A 25727-nucleotide genomic window follows, 5' to 3' on the forward strand; every position below is an offset into this window, starting at 1 on the left:
GAACAGGGTAGTGACCACAGCATGAAGTGGTGGTGTAGGGGAACAGAACAGTGTTGTGACCACAGCATGTGGTGGTGGTGGTGTAGGGGAACAGAACAGTGTAGTGACCACAGCATGTAGCGTTGGTGTAGGGGAACAGAACAGTGTCATGACCACAGCATGTGGTGGTGTAGGGGAACAGAACAGTGTAGTGACCACAGCATGTAGTGGTGGTGTAGGGGAACAGAACAGTGTCATGACCACAGCATGTGGTGGTGTAGGGGAACAGAACAGTGTAGTGACCACAACATGTAGTGGTGTAGGGGAACAGAACAGTGTTGTGACCACAGCATGTGGTGCAGTAGGGGAAAAGAACAGGGTAGTGACCACAGCATGTAGTGGTGGTGTAGGGGAACAGAACAGTGTAGTGACCACAGCATTTGGTGGTGGTGTAGGGGAACAGAACAGGGTAGTGACCACAGCATGAAGTGGTGGTGTACGGGAACAGAACAGTGTTGTGACCACAGCATGTGGTGGTGGTGGTGTAGGGGAGCAGAACAGTGTAGTGACCACAACATGTACTGGTGGTGTAGGATAACAGAACAGTGTCGTGACCACAGCATGTAGTGGTGGTGTAGGGGAACAGAACAGTGTAGTGACCACAGCATGTAGTGGTGGTGGTGTAGGGGAGCAGAACAGTGTAGTGACCACAGCATGTGGAGGTGGTGGTGTAGGGGAACAGAACAGTGTAGTGACCACAGCATGTGGTGGTGGTGTAGGGGAACAGAACAGTGTAGTGACCACAGCATGTGGTGGTGGTGTAGGGGAACAGAACAGTGTAGTGACCACAGCATGTAGTGGTGGTGGTGGTGTAGGGGAACAGAACAGTGTAGTGACCACAGCATGTCGTGGTGCTGTAGGGGAACAGAACAGTGTAGTGACCACAGCATGTAGTGGTGGTGTAGGGGAACAGAACAGTGTAGTGACCACAGCATGTAGTGGTGCAGGGGAACAGAACAATGTAGTGACCACAGCATGTGGTGGTGGTGAAGGGGAACAGAACAGGGTAGTGACCACAGCATGTAGTGGTGGTGGTGTAGGGGAGCAGAACAGTGTTGTGACCACAGCATGTGGTGGTGGTGGTGTAGGGGAACGGAACAGTGTAGTGACCACAGCATGTGGTGGTGCTGTAGGGGAACAGAACAGTGTAGTGACCACAGCATTTAGTGGTGTAGGGGAACAGAACAGTGTAGTGACCACAGCATGTAGTGGTGGTGTAATAGGGGAACAGAACAGTGCAGTGACCACAGCATGTAGTGGTGTAGGGGAACAGAACAGTGTAGTGACCACAGCATGTAGTGGTGGTGTAATAGGGGAACAGAACAGTGCAGTGACCACAGCATGTAGTGGTGTAGGGGAACAGAACAGTGTAGTGACCACAGCATGTGGTGGTGGTGTAGGGGAACAGAACAGTTTAGTGACCACAGCATGTAGTGGTGGTGTAGGGGAACAGAACAGTGTAGTGACCACAGCATGTACTGGTGCTGTAGGGGAACAGAACAGTGAATTGACCACAACATGTATTGGTGCTGTAGGGGAACAGAACAGTGTAGTGACCACAGCATGTAGTAGTGTAGGGGAACAGAACAGTGAATTGACCACAACATGTATTGGTGCTGTAGGGGAACAGAACAGTGTAGTGACCACAGCATGTAGTGGTGGTGTAGGGGAACAGAACAGTGTAGTGACCACAGCATGTAGTGGTGCTGTAGGGGAACAGAACAGTGTAGTGACCACAGCATGTACTGGTGCTGTAGGGGAACAGAACAGTGTAGTGACCACAGCATGTACTGGTGCTGTAGGGGAACAGAACAGTGTAGTGACCACAGCATGTAGTAGTGTAGGGGAACAGAACAGTGTAGTGACCACAGCATGTGGTGGTGTAGGGGAACAGAACAGTGTAGTGACCACAGCATGTGGTGGTGTAGGGGAACAGGACAGTGTAGTGACCACAGCATGTAGTGGTGGTGGTGTAGGGGAACTGAACAGTGTAGTGACCACAGCATGTACTGGTGCTGTAGGGGAACAGAACAGTGTAGTGACCACAGCATGTAGTGGTGCTGTAGGGGAACAGAACAGTGTAGTGACCACAGCATGTACTGGTGCTGTAGGGGAACAGAACAGTGTAGTGACCACAGCATGTAGTGGTGTAGGGGAACAGAACAGTGTAGTGACCACAGCATGTAGTGGTGCTGTAGGGGAACAGAACAGTGTAGTGACCACAGCATGTACTGGTGCTGTAGGGGAACAGAACAGTGTAGTGACCACAGCATGTAGTAGTGTAGGGGAACAGAACAGTGAATTGACCACAGCATGTGGTGGTGGTGTAGAGGAACAGAACAGTTTAGTGACCACAGCATGTAGTGGTGGTGTAGGGGAACAGAACAGTGTAGTGACCACAGCATGTAGTGGTGTAAGGCAACAGAACAGTGTTGTGACCACAGCATGTAGTGGTGGTGTAGGGGAAAAGAACAGGGTAGTGACCACATCATGTAGTGGTGTAGGGGAACAGAACAGTGTTGTAACCACAGCATGTGGTGGTGTAGGGGAACAGAACAGTGTAGTGACCACAGCATGTGGTGGTGGTGTAGGGGAACAGAACAGGGTAGTGACCACAGCATGTGGTGGTGGTGGTGTAGGGGAACAGAACAGTGTAGTGACCACAGCATGTGGTGGTGGTGTAGGGGAACAGAACAGTGTAGTGACCACAGCATGTGGTGGTGGTGTAGGGGAACAGAACAGTGTAGTGACCACAGCATGAAGTGGTGGTGGTGGTGTAGGGGAACAGAACAGTGTAGTGACCACAGCATGTAGTGGTGGTGTAGGGGAACAGATCAGTGTAGTGACCACAGCATGTGGTGGTGGTGCAGGGGAACAGAACAGGTTAGTGACCACAGCATGAAGTGGTGGTGTAGGGGAACAGAACAGTGTTGTGACCACAGCATGTGGTGGTGGTGGTGTAGGGGAACAGAACAGTGTAGTGACAACAGCATGTAGTGTTGGTGTAGGGGAACAGAACAATGTAGTGACCACAGCATGTAGTGGTGGTGTAGGGGAACAGAACAGTGTAGTGACCACAGCATGTGGTGGTGGTGTAGGGGAACAGGACAGTGTCGTGACCACAGCATGTAGTGGTGGTGTAGGGGAACAGAACAGTGTAGTGACCACAGCATGTAGTGGTGGTGTAGGGGAACAGAACAGTGTAGTGACCACAGCATGTAGTGGTGTAGGGGAACAGAACAGTGTAGTGACCACAGCATGTGGTGGTGGTTGTGTAGGGGAACAGAACAGTGTAGTGACCACAGCATGTGGTGGTGGTGGTGTAGGGGAACAGAACAGTGTAGTGACCACAGCATGTGGTGGTGGTGTAGGGGAACAGAACAGTGTAGTGACCACAGCATGAAGTGGTGGTGGTGGTGTAGGGGAACAGAACAGTGTAGTGACCACAGCATGTAGTGGTGGTGTAGGGGAACAGAACAGTGTAGTGACCACAGCATGTAGTGGTGGTGTAGGGGAACAGAACAGTGTAGTGACCACAGCATGAAGTGGTGGTGGTGGTGTAGGGGAACAGAACAGTGTAGTGACCACAGCATGTAGTGGTGGTGTAGGGGAACAGAACAGTGTAGTGACCACAGCATGTAGTGGTGGTGTAGGGGGACAGAACAGTGTAGTGACCACAGCATGTAGTGGTGGTGGTCACAGCATGTAGTGGTGGTGGTGCAGGGGAACAGAACAGGGTAGTGACCACAGCATGAAGTGGTGGTGTAGGGGAACAGAACAGTGTTGTGACCACAGCATGTAGTGGTGGTGGTGTAGGGGAGCAGAACAGTGTAGTGACCACAGCATGTATTGGTGGTGTAGGGGAACAGAACAGTGTAGTGACCACAGCATGTGGTGGTGGTGGTGTAGGGGAACAGAACAGTGTAGTGACCAAAGCATGTGGTGGGTTGGTGTAGGGGAACAGAACAGTGTAGTGACCACAGCATGTGGTGGTGGTGTAGGGGAACAGAACAGTGTAGTGACCACAGCATGAAGTGGTGGTGGTGGTGTAGGGGAACAGAACAGTGTAGTGACCACAGCATGTAGTGGTGGTGTAGGGGAACAGAACAGTGTAGTGACCGCAGCATGTGGTGGTGGTGTAGGGGACCAGAACAGGGTAGTGACCACAGCATGTAGTGGTGGTGTAGGGGACCAGAACAGGGTAGTGACCACAGCATGTAGTGGTGGTGTAGGGGAACAGAACAGTGTAGTGACCACAGCATGTAGTGGTGGTGTAGGGGAACAGAACAGTGTAGTGACCATAGCATGTGGTGGTGGAGTAGGGGAACAGAAAAGGGTAGTGACCACAGCATGTAGTGGTGGTGTAGGGGAACAGAACAGTGTAGTGACCACAGCATGTAGTGGTGGTGTAGGGGAACAGAACAGTGTAGTGACCACAGCATGTGGTGGTGGTGTAGGGGAACAGAACAGTGTAGTGACCACAACATGTGGTGGTGGTGTAGGGGAACAGAACAGTGTAGTGACCACAGCATGTAGTGGTGCTGTAGGGGAACAGAACAGTGTAGTTACCACAGCATGTGGTGGTGGTGTAGGGGGACAGAACAGTGTAGTGACCACAGCATGTAGTGGTGGTGTAGGGGAACAGAACAGTGTAGTGACCACAGCATGTAGTGGTGGTGTAGGGGAAACAGAACAGTGTAGTGACCACAGCATGTAGTGGTGGTGTAGGGGAACAGAACAGTGTAGTGACCACAGCATGTGGTGATGGTGGTGTAGGGGAACAGAACAGTGTAGTGACCACAGCATGTGGTGGTGGTGTAGGGGAACAGAACAGTGTAGTGACCACAGCATGTGGTGGTGGTGTAGGGGAACAGAACAGTGTAGGGGAACAGAACAGTGTAGTGACCACAGCATGTGGTGGTGGTGTAGGGGAACAGAACAGTGTTGTGACCACAGCATGTAGTGGTGGTGGTGTAGGGGAGCAGAACAGTGTAGTGACCACAGCATGTATTGGTGGTGTAGGGGAACAGAACAGTGTAGTGACCACAGCATGTGGTGGTGGTGGTGTAGGGGAACAGAACAGTGTAGTGACCAAAGCATGTGGTGGTGGTGTAGGGGAACAGAACAGTGTAGTGACCACAGCATGTGGTGGTGGTGTAGGGGAACAGAACAGTGTAGTGACCACAGCATGAAGTGGTGGTGGTGGTGTAGGGGAACAGAACAGTGTAGTGACCACAGCATGTAGTGGTGGTGTAGGGGAACAGAACAGTGTAGTGACCACAGCATGTAGTGGTGGTGGTCACAGCATGTAGTGGTGGTGGTGCAGGGGAACAGAACAGGGTAGTGACCACAGCATGAAGTGGTGGTGTAGGGGAACAGAACAGTGTTGTGACCACAGCATGTAGTGGTGGTGGTGTAGGGGAGCAGAACAGTGTAGTGACCACAGCATGTAGTGGTGGTGTAGGGGAACAGAACAGTGTAGTGACCACAGCATGTGGTGGTGGTGTAGGGGACCAGAACAGGGTAGTGACCACAGCATGTAGTGGTGGTGTAGGGGACCAGAACAGGGTAGTGACCACAGCATGTAGTGGTGGTGTAGGGGAACAGAACAGTGTAGTGACCACAGCATGTAGTGGTGGTGTAGGGGAACAGAACAGTGTAGTGACCATAGCATGTGGTGGTGGAGTAGGGGAACAGAAAAGGGTAGTGACCACAGCATGTAGTGGTGCTGTAGGGGAACAGAACAGTGTAGTGACCACAGCATGTAGTGGTGGTGTAGGGGAACAGAACAGTGTAGTGACCACAGCATGTGGTGGTGGTGTAGGGGAACAGAACAGTGTAGTGACCACAGCATGTGGTGGTGGTGTAGGGGAACAGAACAGTGTAGTGACCACAGCATGTAGTGGTGCTGTAGGGGAACAGAACAGTGTAGTTACCACAGCATGTGGTGGTGGTGTAGGGGGACAGAACAGTGTAGTGACCACAGCATGTAGTGGTGGTGTAGGGGAACAGAACAGTGTAGTGACCACAGCATGTAGTGGTGGTGTAGGGGAAACAGAACAGTGTAGTGACCACAGCATGTAGTGGTGGTGTAGGGGAACAGAACAGTGTAGTGACCACAGCATGTGGTGATGGTGGTGTAGGGGAACAGAACAGTGTAGTGACCACAGCATGTGGTGGTGGTGTAGGGGAACAGAACAGTGTAGTGACCACAGCATGTGGTGGTGGTGTAGGGGAACAGAACAGTGTAGGGGAACAGAACAGTGTAGTGACCACAGCATGTGGTGGTGGTGTAGGGGAACAGAACAGTGTAGGGGAACAGAACAATGTAGTGACCACAGCATGTAGTGGTGGTGGTGTAGGGGAGCAGAACAGTGTAGTGACCACAGCATGTAGTGGTGCTGTAGGGGAACAGAACAGTGTAGTGACCACAACATGTGGTGTAGGGGAACAGAACAGTGTAGTGACCACAGCATGTAGTGGTGCTGTAGGGGAACAGAACAGTGTAGTTACCACAGCATGTGGTGGTGGTGTAGGGGGACAGAACAGTGTAGTGACCACAGCATGTAGTGGTGGTGTAGGGGAACAGAACAGTGTAGTGACCACAGCATGTAGTGGTGGTGTAGGGGAAACAGAACAGTGTAGTGACCACAGCATGTAGTGGTGGTGTAGGGGAACAGAACAGTGTAGTGACCACAGCATGTGGTGATGGTGGTGTGGGGAACAGAACAGTGTAGTGACCACAGCATGTGGTGGTGGTGTAGGGGAACAGAACAGTGTAGTGACCACAGCATGTGGTGGTGGTGTAGGGGAACAGAACAGTGTAGGGGAACAGAACAGTGTAGTGACCACAGCATGTGGTGGTGGTGTAGGGGAACAGAACAGTGTAGGGGAACAGAACAATGTAGTGACCACAGCATGTAGTGGTGGTGGTGTAGGGGAGCAGAACAGTGTAGTGACCACAGCATGTAGTGGTGCTGTAGGGGAACAGAACAGTGTAGTGACCACAACATGTGGTGTAGGGGAACAGAACAGTGTAGTGACCACAGCATGTAGTGGTGCTGTAGGGGAACAGAACAGTGTAGTGACCACAGCATGTAGTGGTGGTGTAGGGGAACAGAACAGTGTAGTGACCACAGCATGTGGTGGTGGTGTAGGGGAACAGAACAGTGTAGTGACCACAGCATGTGGTGGTGGTGTAGGGGAACAGAACAGTGTAGTGACCACAGCATGTAGTGGTGCTGTAGGGGAACAGAACAGTGTAGTTACCACAGCATGTGGTGGTGGTGTAGGGGGACAGAACAGTGTAGTGACCACAGCATGTAGTGGTGGTGTAGGGGAACAGAACAGTGTAGTGACCACAGCATGTAGTGGTGGTGTAGGGGAAACAGAACAGTGTAGTGACCACAGCATGTAGTGGTGGTGTAGGGGAACAGAACAGTGTAGTGACCACAGCATGTGGTGATGGTGGTGTAGGGGAACAGAACAGTGTAGTGACCACAGCATGTGGTGGTGTTGTAGGGGAACAGAACAGTGTAGTGACCACAGCATGTGGTGGTGGTGTAGGGGAACAGAACAGTGTAGGGGAACAGAACAGTGTAGTGACCACAGCATGTGGTGGTGGTGTAGGGGAACAGAACAGTGTAGGGGAACAGAACAATGTAGTGACCACAGCATGTAGTGGTGGTGGTGTAGGGGAGCAGAACAGTGTAGTGACCACAGCATGTAGTGGTGCTGTAGGGGAACAGAACAGTGTAGTGACCACAACATGTGGTGTAGGGGAACAGAACAGTGTAGTGACCACAGCATGTAGTGGTGCTGTAGGGGAACAGAACAGTGTAGTTACCACAGCATGTGGTGGTGGTGTAGGGGGACAGAACAGTGTAGTGACCACAGCATGTAGTGGTGGTGTAGGGGAACAGAACAGTGTAGTGACCACAGCATGTAGTGGTGGTGTAGGGGAAACAGAACAGTGTAGTGACCACAGCATGTAGTGGTGGTGTAGGGGAACAGAACAGTGTAGTGACCACAGCATGTGGTGATGGTGGTGTAGGGGAACAGAACAGTGTAGTGACCACAGCATGTGGTGGTGGTGTAGGGGAACAGAACAGTGTAGTGACCACAGCATGTGGTGGTGGTGTAGGGGAACAGAACAGTGTAGGGGAACAGAACAGTGTAGTGACCACAGCATGTGGTGGTGGTGTAGGGGAACAGAACAGTGTAGGGGAACAGAACAATGTAGTGACCACAGCATGTAGTGGTGGTGGTGTAGGGGAGCAGAACAGTGTAGTGACCACAGCATGTAGTGGTGCTGTAGGGGAACAGAACAGTGTAGTGACCACAACATGTGGTGTAGGGGAACAGAACAGTGTAGTGACCACAGCATGTAGTGGTGCTGTAGGGGAACAGAACAGGGCGTGACTGTTTCTTGTGTCCAGGTTGACCCGGTCTGGAGAGAAGCGTCGCAATATGGAAATGAAGGGGTCTAAGGTAGTGAACAGGGTAAGACATGTGGCATTTCAGTAGGGTCAAATGTCATTGTGAACTAAACGTGTGTGTGTATGTGTGTGTGTGTGTGTGTGTGAGGTATTGAGACCAGTAGAAATATTGTGAATATGAATACATATTCATGGTCTTTGTTTTATATCAGTATTTCTATTCCTTCCTTATCTTTTCGTGTTTGTTATTTTAGAGATCATCCATGTTTGCGGTTCGAGACCTGCTGCTGACCAGTCTGCAGGAGCTCACTGAAGAACAGCTGAAGATATTTCAGTCTCACCAGACTAGTGGCAGGATATGTGGCTTTCCTCCCATCCCAGAGAGTCAGCTTGAGAACACTGACAGACAGGTCACAGTGGATCAGATGGTGAAGAGATACGACCCTGAGGGAGCTGTGGAGATCACACTGAGGATCCTGAGGGAGATGAATCAGCATGATCTCGCTAAGAAGTTACAAAGAGATCACAGAGGTAAAACAACAAGCAATGAATCTGTTCTTTAAAAGTTAACTTCCTTGTTTATACATTGAGTGTGTGAATAACCATCTTTCCTTCACTCTACAAGAACCACAACTTGCTGAAAAAGTTGAAAATGCAATGTCATCATGGACAACTGTAGGAAAAATAGACTGTTAAAAAGTCATAATAGTGCATATAAATAATTTCTGGACAAAACTATTATCCCAATGTACATTTGTTGACCAGAGATGTCCTCAGCCTGTTGACTTTTGTCTTCTCTTTGTTTTAAATGGTCGTTTACCTGGTCGTAGTCTGGTTAGTTGAGATACACTGAGTGTATAAAACATTATGAACACCTGCTCTTTCCATGACATAGACTGACCAGGTGAAAGCTATGATCCCTTATTGACGTCACCTGTTAAATCCACTTCAATCAGTGTAGATGAAGGGGAGGAGACAGGTTAAAGAAGGATGTTAATGCCTTGAGACAGTTCAAACATGGATTGTGTATGTGTGCCATTTAGAGGGTGAATGGGCAAGACAAAATATATAAGTGCCTTTGAACAAGGTATGGTAGTAGGTGCCAGGCACACCGGTTTGTGTCAAGAACTGCAACGCTGCTGGGGTTTTCAAGCTCAACAGTTTCATGTGTGTTTCAAGAACGATCCACCAAGCAAAGGACATCTAGTCAACTTGACAAAATAGGGAAGCATTGGAGTCAACATGAGCCAGCATCCCTGTGGAACTTTGTGGAGTCCATGCCCTACGAATTGAGGTTGTTCTGAGGGCAAGGGGGGGGGGTGTAACTCAATATTAGTAAGGTGTTATCTCTCTCTCTCTCTCTCTTACAGGAAAGAAACGGAAAAAAAGTGAGTCACCACTGACCTCATCTACTCTCAGTACTTTGTTGAATCACAATTGGCAGCAATTACAGCCTTGAGTCTTCTTTGGTATGACTCTATGAGCGTGGCACAACTGTACTTGGGGAGTTTCTCCCATTCTTCTCTGCAGATTGTCTCAAGCTTTGCCAGGTTGGATGGGGAGTGTCACTGCACAATTATTTTCAGATCTCTTCAGAGATGTTTGATTGTGTTCAAGTCTGGGCTCTGGCTGGGCTACTCAAGGGCATTCAGAGACTTGTCCGGAAGCCACTCCTGCATTGTCAAATAAAATTGTATTGGTCACATACACATGGTTAGCAGATGTTATTGGTCACATACACATGGTTAGCAGATGTTATTGGTCACATACACATGGTTAGCAGATGTTATTGGTCACATACACATGGTTAGCAGATGTTATTGGTCACATACACATGGTTAGCAGATGTTATTGGTCACATACACATGGTTAGCAGATGTTATTGGTCACATACACATGGTTAGCAGATGTTATTGCGAGTGTAGCGAAATGCTTGTGCTTCTAGTTCCGAATGCAGCAATATCTAACAAGTAATCTATCAATACCACAACAACTACCTAATAAACACAAATCTAAGTAAATGAATGGACTAAGAATACATGTAAATATATGGATGAGCAATGACAGAGCTGCATAGGCAAGGTGCAATAGATGGTATAAAATACAATAATATACATATGGGATGAGTAATGCAAGATATGTAAACATTATTAAAGTGACTAGTGATCAATTTATTAAAGTGGCCAATGATTTCAAGTCTGTATCTAGGCATAATCCTCTCTGTGTTAGTGATGGCTGTTTAATAACAGTCTGATGGCCTTGAGAAAGAAGCTATATTTCAGTCTCTTGGTCCCCGCTTTGATGTACCAGTACTTCTGTACCTTCTGGATGGTAGCGTGGTGAACAGGTCTTGATGATCTTTTTGGCCTTCCTGTGGTATCAGGTGCTGTCGGTGTCCTGGAGGTAGTTTGCCACCGGTGATATGTTGTGCAGACCGCACCACCCTCTGGAGAGTCCTGCGGTTGTGGGCGGTGCAGTCGCCATACCAGGCGGTGATACAGCCCAACAGGATGCTCTCAATTGTGCATCTATAAAAGTTTGAGGGTTTAGGTTGAAAAGCCACATTGTCTGTGGGTGGACCATTTCAGTTTGTCCCATGATGTGCACGTCGAGGAGCTTAAAACTTTCCACTTTCTCCATTGCAGTCCCATCGATGTGGATAGGGGGGTGCTCCCTCTGCTGTTTCCTGAAGTCCACGATAATCTCAGTTTTGTTGACGTTGAGTGAGCGGTTGTTTTCCTGACACCACACTCCGAGTGCCCTCACCTCCTCCCTATAGGCTGTCTCGACGTTGTTGGTAATCAAGCCTATTACTGTTGTGTCATCAAACTTGATGATTGAGTTGGCTGCGTGCATGGCCACGCAGTCATGGGTGAACCGGGAGTACAGGAGAGGGCTGAGCATGCACCCTTGTGGGGCCTCAGTGTTGAGAATCAGCGAAGTGGAGATGTTGTTTGCTACCTTCACCACCTGGGGGCGGCCCGTCAGGAAGTCCAGGACTCAATTACACAGGGCGGGGTTGAGACCCAGGGCCTCAAGCTTAATGATGAGCTTGGAGGGTAATATGGTGTTGAATGCTAAGCTGTAGTCAATGAACAGCATTCTTACATAGGTGTTGTCCAGATGGGATAGGGCAGTGTTGCGGCAGTCTGTCCAGCGACGAATAGTCCTTGTCACGGGGACATCCTGTTTTGAGTTTCTGCCTATAGGTAGCGAGGAGCAAAACGGAGCCGTGGTCAGATTGCCGAAAGGAGGGCAGGGGAGGGCCTTGCATGCATTACGGAAGTTGGAGTAGCAGTGATCCAGAGTATTGCCAGCGCGAGTGCTACAATCAATATGCTGATAGAATTTAGGTAGCCTTGTTCTCAAATTTGCTTTGTTAAAATCATCAGCTACAATAAAGTTCCTTGAGGGCCGTCATGGTATCACCTTGAGGGGGATATACACGGCTGTGACAATAACCGACGAGAATTCATTTGGGATATAATAAGGTCGGCATTTGATTGTGAGGAATTCTAGGTCAGGTGAACAAAAGGACTTGAGTCCCTGTATGTTACAATTACATAATGAGTCGTTATTCATGATACTTACAAGCTCACCCTTCTTCTTTCCAGAGAGGTGTTTATTTCTGTCGGTGCGACGCACAGACATGTTGTAGTTATCTGATAGTAGTACTGGTACATGTTGTAGTTCTCTGATAGTAGTACTGTTACATGTTGTAGTTCTCTGATAGTAGTACTGGTACATGTTGTAGTTCTCTGATAGTAGTACTGTTACATGTTGTAGTTCTCTGACAGTATCACTGGTACATGTTGTAGTTCTCTGATAGTAGTACTGGTACATTTTGTAGTTCTCTGATAGTAGTACTGGTACATGTTGTAGTTCTCTGATAGTAGTACTGGTACATGTTGTAGTTTTCTGATAGTATCACTGGTACATGTTGTAGTTCTCTGATAGTAGTACTGGTACATGTTGTAGTTCTCTGATAGTATCACTGGTACATGTTGTAGTTCTCTGATAGTAGTACTGGTACATGTTGTAGTTCTCTGATAGTAGTACTGTTACATGTTGTAGATATGTACATATAATTATGGTTGGTTTTTATGAATGTACCTTTCATCAGATAGTTAAACACCTTCTCTTTTCATCCTCACCAACAGATGTCCCCTCTACAGGTACTGTTAACCTTCCACTGACATTCAACACCATTATAAACCTCTCAATAACAAACTAAAGTTAACCGGACAGTATCTTATCATCCTAGACAGTGTCTTATCATCCTAAACAGTATCCTGTCACCCTAGACAGTGTTTTAATACATCATTTCCCCCTCCCAGTTTCAGCTGTTTCCCCTGCAGCCCCTCCTGCCAACCCCTCTACCCCCCCTGGCAGAGCCTTCATCAGAAGACACAGGATGGCTCTAGAGACTCGCCTGGGACTCTTACAGCCCATATTACTGCGTCTCCAGGATCGTGGGGTTCTGAATGACGAGGAGAGGGAGGAGGTGGTCAGTAAATCCAGCAAGACCCTAGAGAAACAAGCCCTGCTGGACATGGTGTTGAAGAAGGGGGCTCGCGCCCAGAAACACTTCTACCAGGTCCTGAAGGAAGTAGATCCCTGCCTGGTCGAAGACCTGGAAGAGCAGACAGTCTGAGGGATACAACATTATCAAGATATATATCACCACAATACTAATACATGCTCTGAAAGAGACAGACAGACTGAGAGGTCACCATGGATACAACAGCATCAGGATATATATCACAATACTAATACATGCTCTGAAAGAGACAGAGGTAACCATGGATACAACCTCAGAAGATATCAAAACATTTATCAGAGACAGCACTTTGAGGAGCTACTGTCTACCAGACAACCTATCTGTGTTACTCTGGTACGCTGGCTATAGACAACAAGATGATTGAATTTCTATCTGGAACATGGTGAATGTTGAATCATCTTGGACAGGTCTCAGGAAACAACATTTGAGACTTAACATCTACTGACTCGTACTGGACAGCTGTACTGGCTGAACACCAGATCTAGATACTGTGGGGAGAACAAGGATTTGATACACTGCCGATTTTGCAGGTTTTCCTACTTACAAAGCATGTAGAGGTCTGTAATTGTTATCATAGGTACACTTCAACTGTGAGTGACGGAATCTAAAACAAATCTGGAAAATCACATTGTATGATTTTTAAGTAATTAATTGCATTTTATTGCATGACATAAGCATTTGATACATCAGGAAAGCTGAACATAATATTTGGTACATAAACCTTTGTTTGCAATTACAGAGATCATACGTTTACTGTAGTTCTTGACCAGGTTTGCACACACTGAAGCAGGGATTTTGGCCCACTCCTCCATACAGACCTTCTCCAGATCCTTCAGGTTTTGGGGCTGTCGCTGGGCAATACAGACTTTCAGCTCCCTCCAAAGTTGTTCTATTGGGTTCAGGTCTAGTGACTGGCTAGGCCACTCCAGGACCTTGAGATGCTTCTTACGGAGCCACTCCTTAGTTGCCCTGGCTGTGGGTTTCGGGTCGTTGTCATGCTGGAAGACCCAGCCACGACCCATCTTCAATGCTCTTATTGAGGGAAGGAGGTTGTTGGCCAAGATCTCGTGATACATGGCCCCATCTATCCTCCCCTCAATTCGGTGCATCGTCTTATCCCCTTTGCAGAAAAGCATCCCCAAAGAATGATGCTTCCACCTCCATGCTTCACGGTTGGGATGGTGTTCTTGGGGTTGTACTCATCCTTCTTCTTCCTCCAAACACGGCGAGTGGAGTTTAGACGAAAAAGCTATATTTTTGTCTCATCAGACCACATGACCTTCTCCCATTCCTCCTCTGGATCATCCAGATGGTCATTGGCAAACTTCAGACGGCCCTGGACATGTGCTGGCTTGAGCAGGGGGACCTTGCGTGCGCTGCAGGATTTTAATCCATGATGGCGTAGTGTGTTACTAATGGTTTTCTTTGAGACTCTTGTCCCAGCTCTCTTCAGGTGATTGACCAGGTCCTGCCGTGTAGTTTTGGGCTGATCCCTCACCTTCCTCATGATCATTGATGCTCCACAAGGTGAGATCTTGCATGGAGCCCCAGACCGAGGGTGATTGACCGTCATCTTGAACTTCTTCCATTTTCGAATAATTGCGACAACAGTTGTTGCCTTCTCACCAAGCTGCTTGCCCATTGTCCTGTAGCCCATCCCAGCCTTGTGCAGGTCTACAATTTTATCCTTAATGTCCTTACACAGCTCTCTGGTCTTGGCCATTGTGGAGAGGTTGGAGTCTGTTTGATTGAGTGTGTGGACAGGTGTCTTTTATACAGGTAACGAGTTCAAACAGGTGCAGTTAATACAGGTAATGAGTGGAGAACAGGAGGGCTTCTTAAAGAACAACTAACAGGTCTGTGAGAGATGGAATTCTTACTGGTTGGTAGGTGATCAAATACTTATGTCATGCAATAAAATGCTAATTGATTACTTAAAAATCATACAATGTGATTTTCTGGATTTTTGTTTTAGATTCTGTCTCTCACAGTTGAAGTGTACCTATGATAACAATGACAGACCTCTACATGCTTTGTAAGTAGGAAAACCTGCAAAACCGGCAGTGTATCAAATACTTGTTCTCCACACTGAATATCTCTGTTTAGATATAGTGTATATGTTTATATAACGGTTAAGAGCATCTTTTAAAATGTACTGACATTATTTTCCAACAATATGGACTAGTCTCCTTTTGTGATTGGTCAGGAGAAATAGGAGCAACTCTTGAGATAAGGAATGTGTCCTTTATGTTTGACTTCTCTGACATCACGGACTAAATCCGGCTGAATCTCAGGGACTCATTTCACTCTCTGGGAAAGATGGCATATTGTGTAGTGATTAAATATCTGTTATAGGGTTTTGTAATTGCATGAATCTATTTAATCTCCCTCAATTCAATTGAGATTACAAATACTGTATATCAGCAGTAGGGGGAAACAGCCCCACTGTCCGCCCCACCACAGTTGTGTTTTTGTTGCCTAGCAACAGAGCGTCGCGTAGCATGCTGAAAATAGTTAAAGTGAATATTGTGCTCCTCTATTGTGCATAAAAGGACGTTCAAGGGGAAAACAGTGTTGTTGTTTACAGCTTGTTTGTAATATCTCAAATGGACGTGGCTGTTTAACCATTAAAGATTCCAGCTTTAATCAGCCTGAATGTCAGGGACTCATTTCACTCAGGGAAACATGTTGTATTTTGTAGTGTATAACAGAGTTGTGGTCAATTCAGAATTGAATTTAGAATGGCTCATAAATTAAATTAATGAATTAATAAGCAGGATACCGAATTGCAATTCAAGGAAATAGAGTTGAATTCAGTAATATTCAAATGCATCTTCTATTCTATAGTTGTAGTCTATACAAATAAACATCTTGTAAATAAAATACCAAACATGTTATATACATTCATATAAAATATTGATGAAACAATTGATTTTCAGGACAAACTCTTAAAATGAATGAAAACAAGGAAAACAAAACCTGTAGTTATATTTCATTAATCACTTAAATGTTGTTCAATATGGGGAAAATACATTTCCCACAATGCATTAGTCTAATGCACAAATTTACCTTAAAGCCTTCAAGACAAAGCCAAACAAATGAAATGGTTGGTGGAAATATAATGGTCTATTCTAAGTACTAATGTTAATAGAGTATATGAACATTGTTTCCAGAGAAAAGTGATATATTCTTTGGTATCTGGAAGTGTGACCTGTCAGATTCAATGAAACTCATGTTCTATGACTGAGTGAAATGTCTTTGAATTACACTGAATTAAATTATACTTCCTGTCACTCAAATTCATATTCTACATCCTGTGTTGTGGCCGATTGAAATTTAATTTCAACTCACGAGTGGAATGGGAGTCAATTCCCAAATTCCGAATTGAGCACAACCCTGGTGTATAAAATATCTGATATCATATTAGGAAATCAGTCAACTGAAATTAATTATTTAGTTTCTAATCTATGGATTTCACTATTGGGCAGGGCGCAGCCATGGGTGGGCATAGGCCCACCCACTTAGGAGCCATGTCCAGCCAATCAAAATGATTTTTTCCCTCCACAAAAAGGAGTGATTACAGACAAAAATGCTCATCAGTTTCCTCAGCTGTCCGGATGGCTGGTCTCAGATGATGAAACCGGATGTGGAGGCCCTGGGCTGGCATGGTTACACTTTGTAGGAGGTTGTGAGGCCGGTTGGACATACTGCCAAATTCTCTAAAACAACGTTGGAGTTAGTTTATGGCCGAGAAACAATCATAAAAGTCTCTGGCAACAGCTCTGGTGGACATCCCTGCAGGCAGCATGCCAATTGCACCCACCCACAAAACTTGAGACATCTGTAGTGTTGTGTGTCAAAACTGCACATTTTAGAGTGGGCTTTTGTCCCCAGCACAAGGTGCACCTGTGTAATGATCATGCTGTTTAATCAACTTCTTGATAAGCCACACCTGTCACGATTATCCTATCAAACAAGAAATGCTCACTAACTGGGAAGTAAACAACTTTGTGCATAAAATTTGAAAGAAATAAGCTTTTTGTGCGTATTGTGCTTAAAACATGTTAAAACATGTTACCAACACTTTCCATGTTGCGTTTACATTTTTGTTCAGTATAGTATCGCAATACATATTGTATCGGCACCTAACTATTATATTGTGAGGTCCCTGGAAATTCCCAGCTCTACTAAATCACAGATTGCTCCTTTAAGATGCTTTTCATTAAATGTTTATTTGGAAGCCACTTATTTGATCATCTCAAATCTGGTTGATCTTCACGGACAGATGGACGGACAACAGCAGTAGGAGCTGCAGGCCCATGAGGCTGGACCTGGGCGGGGCCTGCTGGTACTGGTGTACCAGGCCCATGAGACTGGACCTGGGCGGGGCCTGCTGGTACTGGTGCCACAGGCCCATGAGGCTTGACCTGGGCGGGGCCTGCTGCCACAGGCCCATGAGGCTGGACCTGGGCGGGGCCTGCTGGTACTGGTGCCACAGGCCCATGAGGCTGGACCTGGGCGGGGCCTGCTGGCTGAGATGCAGGCTGATGCAGAGTTGGAACTGCCTGAAGCTGGATAGGAACTGCAGGGCCATGAGCCTGGGCAGAAGCTGCTGGGCAGAAACTGCGTACCTTTAAAACAATATGTTACTTCTCCATTTATCTATGAAACATCCAGCACAACTAACTACATATAATTTGGGATTCCACTAAATTACATGTAGTTAGTTGTGCTGGATGTTTCATAGATAAATAGAGAAGTAACATATTGTTTTTAAAGGTAAGCATTTTCTCTTATAAGAAAACAGCTGTTTCAAAGGGCAGCTCTTCCCTGGGAGGATAGGCCTGAGCATCCTCTTCTGCAGAAGGCAATCGGCATTTTATTATTATCATCATTAGTAATTATTACTACTCTTTTTAGGCAGACATTTGTGCAATTGAGAATCTCCCAAAAGAGAACATTGAGCTTTCTCTGATATACTACAATAGCAAATGACAAATGAGGCAATGAACAAATTAATTTACAATCTTGTTCACTCATGAAAATACTCACCAGAATGAATCTGACAGTGTGGGAGGTGTAGTTGACTGACAGACCCCTTAAGGCATGTAAACATGAACAGGGGTCCTGCAGGTCTCTTGCCTCTCTGGGATAGAAGCCTCATGTCCCAGTGGACTGTCCTATAGAGCACCTCTCCCTCTCCCTCCATCCTGAACACCAGGCCTGTTATACTGCACTGGAACAGACCTGCACTGGGGCACTGGTACCTACAGGAAACAATGGTGAAGAATGACATTTTAATTACATTCCCTGAATATGACTTGAAAAATGAGGCATTGTCCTTACAAACTATTGATGAGAAAACAGGTAAATCATACTGAGTTACCTGTATGCTCCCTTGCCCTCATGATCGTAGATTTCTGCTTCAAGGTTTTCAAGAGACCTCTAAAATGTAAAAACAATAGATTTGAAAGATTATGAAGAGAAATGTAATAGAAACATAGTCAAGTTGTATTTCTTTCCAGTGAGGGTCTTACCATGGGAGGATCAGTAGTACACAGGCTCTGGTCCACTACTCTACATTCTGTGATGCTTGACTCCTCCATGGCCTCAGCTGAGCTGTCAGACACTCTGACACAGTGCTGGCTCTCTTCTTCCATTGTCCCCAGCTGAGCTGTCAGACACTCTGACACAGTCCTGGCTCTCTTCTTCCATTGTCCCCAGCTGAGCTGTCAGACACTCTGACACAGTCCTGGCTCTCTTCTTCCATTGTCCCCAGCTGAGCTGTCAGACACTCTGACACAGTCCTGGCTCTCTTCTTCCATTGTCCCCAGCTGAGCTGTCAGACACTCTGACACAGTCCTGGCTCTCTTCTTCCATTGTCCCATTAGTCGATGATGGCAAGGTGAAGGCCTGTCAAACAATGGGATCGTTTGGTTCCAGGAGGAGAGAAGAATTTGCACAAAAATAGTGTAAACATCAAATTATGCTAGTAGTGGTGCTGGTACTGTTTTCATGATGTTAGTCGTGGTGCTGTTACTGTTTCCATGTTAGTAGTGGTGCTGGGACTATTTTTATTATGTTAGTCGTGGTGCTGGTACTGTTTCCATGTTAGTAGTGGTGCTGGTACTGTTTCCATGTTAGTAGTGGTGCTGGTACTGTTTCCATGTTAGTAGTGGTGCTGGTCCTGTTTTCATTATGTTAGTTGTGGTGCTGGTCCTGTTTTCATTATGTTAGTAGTGGTGCTGGTACTGTGTTTTCATTATGTTAGTAGTGGTGCTGGTACTGGTTTCATTATGTTAGTAGTGGTGCTGATTGTGTTTTCATTATGTTAGTAGTGGTGCTGGTACTGTGTTTTCATTATGTTAGTAGTGGTGCTCATAGTGTTTTCATTGTTAGTACTGGTGCTGGTACTGTGTTCATTGTTAGTAGTGGTGCTGGTACTGTGTTCATTGTTAGTAGTGGTGCTGGTACTGGTTTCATTATGTTAGTTGTGGTGCTGGTCCTGTTTTCATTATGTTAGTAGTGGTGCTGGTACTGTGTTTTCATTATGTTAGTGGTGGTGCTGGTACTGGTTTCATTATGTTAGTAGTGGTGCTGGTACTGGTTTCATTATGTTTGTAGTGGTGCTGGTACTGGTTTCATTATGTTAGTAGTGGTGCTGGTACTGGTTTCATTATGTTAGTAGTGGTGCTGGTACTGGTTTCATTATGTTAGTAGTGGTGCTGGTACTGTTTTCATTATGTTAGTTGTGGTGCTGGTACTGTGTTCATTATGTTAGTCGTGGTGCTGGTACTGTTTTCATTATGTTAGTAGTGGTGCTCATAGTGTTTTCATTATGTTAGTAGTGGTGCTCATAGTGTTTTCATTATGTTAGTAGTGGTGCTGGTACTGTTTTCATTATGTTAGTTGTGGTGCTGGTACTGTGTTTTCATTATTTTAGTAGTGGTGCTCATAGTGTTTTCATTGTTAGTAGTGGTGCTGGTACTGTGTTTTCATTATGTTAGTAGTGGTGCTGGTACTGTTTTCATTGTTAGTCGTGGTGCTGGTACTGTTTTCATTGTTAGTAGTGGTGCTGGTACTGTTTTCATTGTTAGTAGTGGTGCTGGTACTGTTTTCATTGTTAGTAGTGGTGCTGGTCCTGTTTTCATTGTTAGTAGTGGTGCTGGTACTGTTTTCATTGTTAGTAGTGGTGCTGGTACTGTTTTCATTGTTAGTAGTGGTGCTGGTACTGGTTTCATTATGTTAGTAGTGGTGCTGGTACTGTGTTTTCATTATGTTAGTAGTGGTGCTGGTCCTGTTTTCATTGTTAGTAGTGGTGCTGGTACTGTTTTCATTGTTAGTAGTGGTGCTGGTACTGTTTTCATTGTTAGTAGTGGTGCTGGTACTGTTTTCATTGTTAGTAGTGGTGCTGGTACTGTTTTCATTGTTAGTAGTGGTGCTGGTCCTGTGTTTTTGTCCACTGGGTGTCATCAGAGTGTTAATAATGTATTTTGACTGCAGCAGAGTGTTAAGACAGGGTTTCCCCAACTCGGTCCTGGGCCCCATCATGGCATTGTAAGCACTAAGCACCATGCTCTACCAGCTGAGCTAGAGGACTCCTCTAGGTCCTACCAGTTTTAGTTCAGGAGTTGAGCTTCGAGCTAGAGGACTCCTCTAGGTCCTACCAGTTTTAGTTCATGGAGTTGAGCTTAAAGCTAGAGGACTCCTCTAGGTCCTACCAGTTTTAGTTCATGGAGTTGAGCATAAAGCTAGAGGACTCCTCTAGGTCCTACCAGTTTTAGTTCATGGAGTTGAGCTTAAAGCTAGACGACTCCTCTTGGTCCTACCAGTTTTAGTTCATGGAGTTGAGCTTCGAGCTAGACGACTCCTCTAGGTCCTTGCAGTTTTAGTTCATGGAGTTGAGCTTAAAGCTAGAGGACTCCTCTAGGTCCTACCAGTTTTAGTTCATGGAGTTGAGCTTAAAGCTAGAGGACTCCTCTAGGTCCTACCAGTTTTAGTTCATGGAGTTGAGCATAAAGCTAGAGGACTCCTCTAGGTCCTACCAGTTTTAGTTCAGGAGTTGAGCTTCGAGCTAGAGGACTCCTCTAGGTCCTACCAGTTTTAGTTCATGGAGTTGAGCTTAAAGCTAGAGGACTCCTCTAGGTCCTTGCAGTTTTAGTTCATGGAGTTGAGCATAAAGCTAGAGGACTCCTCTAGGTCCTACCAGTTTTAGTTCATGGAGTTGAGCTTCGAAGGCAAATCTGACGTTCAAACTATAACCACAAAGCAGTTCCCCTCTGTTTTGTTAAACAGGCTGGAGAAATGTAAACAGTCACATCCATAAACAGAGGGGACTAACCATCCATGAGCTCAACGTCGTATGTGTTGGAGGCTTTATGGTGTTTTTTTATAATTACATTGTTTTGAAACAATGTGGTAAAATCCACTTATCTTTTGGGTTACGATGGGGTGTGACAGTTGAACTATGATCATGAAGCATTGTTCAGTAATACTCTTCTTTTAAAAACCTATCCGGTGCTCCCATTTGGGTCCAGCGACTGTCAAGCCAAAACCGTTATGCTAAGAGTCCCGACCAACTTGACGAGGACGCTAGGGGTCGGGTTAAGGTTGCTAAAATTGGCCTTACCGAGGCTTCTTTAAAACATGACAACGTTCAGTTTGAAGATGCTAAAAGGTATTGGTGTCTGAAAACGATTCAAATGAAATGTTATTTGTCACATGCTTGGTAAACAACAAGTATAGACTAACAGGGAAATGCTAACTAACGGCTCCTCCCAACAATGCAGAGAAATAAAATGGAAACAGTCATAACAGGTAATTACAGTGTATTCAGAAAGTATTCAGACCCCTTGACTTTTTCCACATTTTGTTACGTTGCTTATTCTAAAATGGATTAAATACTTTTCCTCCTCATCAATCTACACACAATATCTATAATGACAAAGCAAAACAGGTTTTTGGAAATGTTTGCAAATGTATCAAAAATAAAACCCCAAAATGCCTTATTTACATAAGTATTCAGACCCTTTGCTATGGAAGGAATTGTCCGTAGAGCTCCGAGACAGGATTGTGTAAAGGCACAGATCTGGTGAAGGGAACCGAAACATAACTACAGTGCACGGCAGCAGTTCTATTCACTTCTCCAAACTGTTGGTTTAGGAGCTGTTGTTTTGACATTTTAGGATCTTTTAAATGAATTTACTCCAGACATCTTGGATCATGGGAACCTACAGGAAACATATATTTATTGGAGAGAGGAAATATTACTACATTATATTGATCATCCTGTTTCCTGTAGGTTCCAGTGCCCCAGTGCAGGTCTGTTCCAGTGCAGTATAACAGGCCTGGTGTTTAGGATGGAGGGAGAAGGAGAGGTGCTCTATAGGACAGTCCACTGGGACAGGATGCTTCTATCCCAGAGAGGCAAGAGACCTGCAGGTCCCCTGTTCATGTTTACATGCCTTAAGGGGTCTGTCAGTCAACTACACCTCCCACACTGTCAGATGCATTCTGGGAAGTATTCATATCAAGAAACATTCAGGAGTGAAAGAGTCATTTCAATTTCAAAACCGCTCTGAAAAAGCTTACTCTTCAGTGTAGCCTAGTGGTTAGAGCGTTGGACTAGTAACCGAAAGGTTGCAAGTTCAAATCCCCGAGCTGACAAGGTACAAAATCTGTCGAACCCACTTTTCCTAGGCCGTCATTGAAAATAAGAATTTGTTCTTAACTGACTTGCCTAGTTTAAATAAAGGTTTAAAAAAATATATATATGTATATATGCTACATTGTCTTCAGTTTCATTTCAATTGTAGTTCAGTGCATTCTGAAAGTATTCAGACCCCTTGACCTTTTAGTGACATTCTTATTCTAAAATTGATTAAGTTGATTTTTTTCCCTCATCAATCTAAACACAGTAAAGCCATAATGACAAAGCAAAAAATAGGTTGTTAGAATATTTTGCAACTGTATTAAAAATAAACTAGTGAAATAACACATTTACCTATGCTTTCAGACCCTTTAGTCAGTGCTTTGTTGACAGACCTTTGGCAGCGATTACAGCCTTGAGTCTTCTTAGGTATGACACTGCAGGCTTGGCACACCTGCATTTACGGAGCTTCTCCCATTCTTCTCTGCAGATCCTCTCAAGTTCCGTCAGGTTGGATGGGGAGAGTCGCTGCACAGCTACTTTCAGGTCTCTCCAGAGATGTTCAATCAGGTTCAAGTCCAGGCTCTGGCTGGGCCACTGAAGGACATTCAGAGACTGAAGCCACTCCTGTGTTATCTTAGATGTGTGCTTAGGGTCATTGTCCTGTTGGAAGGAGAACCTTCACCCCAATCTGATGTCCTGAGTGCTCTGGAGCAGGTTTTCATCAAGGATCTCTCTGTACTTTGCTCCATTCATCTTTCCCTTGATCCTGACAAGTCTCCCAGTCCCTGCCGCTGAAAAACATCCCCACGTATGGTGCCAGGTTTCCTCCAGACGACGTGACGCTTGGCATTCAGGCCAAAGAGTTCAATCTTTGTTTTATTTGGCCAGGGAATCTTGTTTCTCATGGTCTGTCCTTTAGGAGCCTTTTGGCAAACTCCAAGCGGGCTGTCATGTGCCTTTTACTGAGGCGTGGCTTCCGTCTGGCCACTCTACCATAAAGGCCTGTGCTGCAGAGATGGTTGTCCTTCTGGAAGGTTCTCCTATCTCCACAGAGGAACTCTGGATCTCTTTCAGAGTGACCATCAGGTTCTTGGTCACCTCCCTGACCAAGGCCCTTCTCCCCTGATTGCTCAGTTTGGCCAGGTGGCCAGTTCTAGGAAGAGTCTTGGCGGTTCAAAGCTTCTTCCATTTAAGAATGATGGAAGCCACTGTGTTTTTGGGGACCTTCAATGCTGCATAAATGTTTTGGTTCCCTTCCCCAGATCTGTGCCTCGACATAACCCTGTCTCTGCGCTCTACGAACAATTCATTCAACCTCATGGCTGGTTTTTGCTCTGAAATGCACTGTCAACATTCGGACCTTATATAGACAGGTGTGTGCCTTTCCAATCATGTGCAATCAATTGAATTTAGCACAGGTGGACTCCAATCAAGTTGTAGAAACATCTCAAGGATGATCAATAGAAACGGGATGCACCTGAGCAAAATTTCAAGTCTCATAGCAAAGGGTCAGAACACTTCTAAAACCTGTTTTGCTTTGTCATTATGGGGTATTATTTGTTGATTGATGAGGAAAAATGGTTATTATATCAATTTTAGAATAAGGCTGTAACGTAACAAAATGTTGATAAAGTCAAGGGTTCTGAACACTTTCTGAATGCACCGTATAGAACTAGAAAACCAGTCTACAACTATGAAATGGCGTCACTAAGCCAAATGTTATATTGTATGTCTGAGAAAGCTCTAAATGTTATTTCTTTCCCAGGTGGTGGATGTGACTTCCTGTCTGTAGCCCATGTGACTGATGACTGAGTTTATCCCTCCTCTTGAGACAACAGACACACATGTCATAATATACATCACTGGATTCTGTCTCGGTAGGTTCCTTGTTCCTCGTCAGTCATTGGCTTAGTGTCTGACTGCAGATTTCACCAATATCATCTTTAAGTAAACCAATCACACCTTTATTAATGCAATTGCAGACAGAAGTTGACAATGGAAACACAGGTTGTATGTTTCAGAGTAAGTTCTGCAGGCCACCTAAGGGCACAGCTGATTATATACATGTGGTCACTAGTGGTGTGATCACCTACGTCAATGTATGTGTGTATCAAAAAGCTGAAGTTACCTTATAAGGTAACCTAGTACAGTAGTTTCTCTGAATTCATTAGCATTGTCCACTGTTACACAACATGTCAACACCAGACAGTGGTAACTTCTCTTTATCTAGTTCTGGTTTGACTCAGACCTAACATGCAAGCACACTCTTGCAACAGCTGGGGCATAACCACAAAGATGGCTTGTGCAATGTAGAGGTCCACCCTGAATGTGTTGTTGCTTCCCAGTAATGCTGTGAGAAAAGTGGTGAGCTGGAACCCTACAAACCCACATCTATCTGGCTGGAATTCAATCAAACACACAATGAGGAATGTAATGCTAGCATAACGGCTAAACATGTAATCAAACACACAATGGGGAATGTAATGCTAGCATAACGGCTAAACATGTAATCAAACACACAATGGGGAATGTAATGCTAGCATAACGGCTAAACATGTAATCAAACCATTATGGAGAGTAGCAAGGAACAAGTAGCAAGTTTGACTGAATTCCATCTGTTGACCTTTTTCATCTTATTGCTTTATTCTCAAACTTTATGTATTTTTTTTAACCATATAAATTAAATATTAAAAAAAGTCATTTTGAAGCACAACTAACCTGTTTTATTGTTGGTCCTTTCAAGGTGCGGGAGGTGATTGAAAGGGATGGAATTTTAGAAATTCTAACAACTTCTCAATGTAAACTAACCCTGAAAAAAGAATACACTTATTCTGCAGATGGACATCGAATACCAAATGCAAATCTGGGCTATTTTTGAATAACAATTTTTTACATTCCTATGTAACTTTTCATTTTATTCTCACTTATCATTTGACTGACTACAAAGGTCTCTTGATTTCAGGAAGCAGTGTTTGAAATGTGATTCCTATGAAAAATGAAAGACTACTTTCAGTTGTTCTTATAAACTATAGTTAAT

The 25727-nt window shown here is 45.4% G+C and overlaps 1 protein-coding gene across 6 annotated transcripts in view; it reads left to right on the forward strand.

Annotated features, from left to right (window-relative positions):
* Positions 1-25450, forward strand: part of LOC135531364 (uncharacterized) — an 89426-nt gene extending 63976 nt beyond the window's left edge. For 2 of the 6 annotated variants that reach the window (XM_064959432.1, XM_064959430.1), the window contains 3 exons: positions 8478-8541; positions 8732-9008; positions 9848-14999. In XM_064959432.1, coding sequence (XP_064815504.1) covers positions 8478-8541; positions 8732-9008; positions 9848-9936 — 430 coding nt within the window. In that variant the 3' untranslated portion in view covers positions 9937-14999. Of the gene's footprint in view, positions 1-8477; positions 8542-8731; positions 9009-9847; positions 15001-22339; positions 22574-24455; positions 24568-25433 lie in introns of those variants that run through there. The other 4 variants (XM_064959436.1, XM_064959431.1, XM_064959443.1 and 1 more) reach the window with 4 other exon arrangements.
* The last annotated feature ends 277 nt before the right edge of the window (positions 25451-25727 follow it).

Source organism: Oncorhynchus masou, chromosome 5 (genome assembly GCF_036934945.1).
Source record: "Oncorhynchus masou masou isolate Uvic2021 chromosome 5, UVic_Omas_1.1, whole genome shotgun sequence".
NCBI lineage: Eukaryota > Metazoa > Chordata > Actinopteri > Salmoniformes > Salmonidae > Oncorhynchus > Oncorhynchus masou.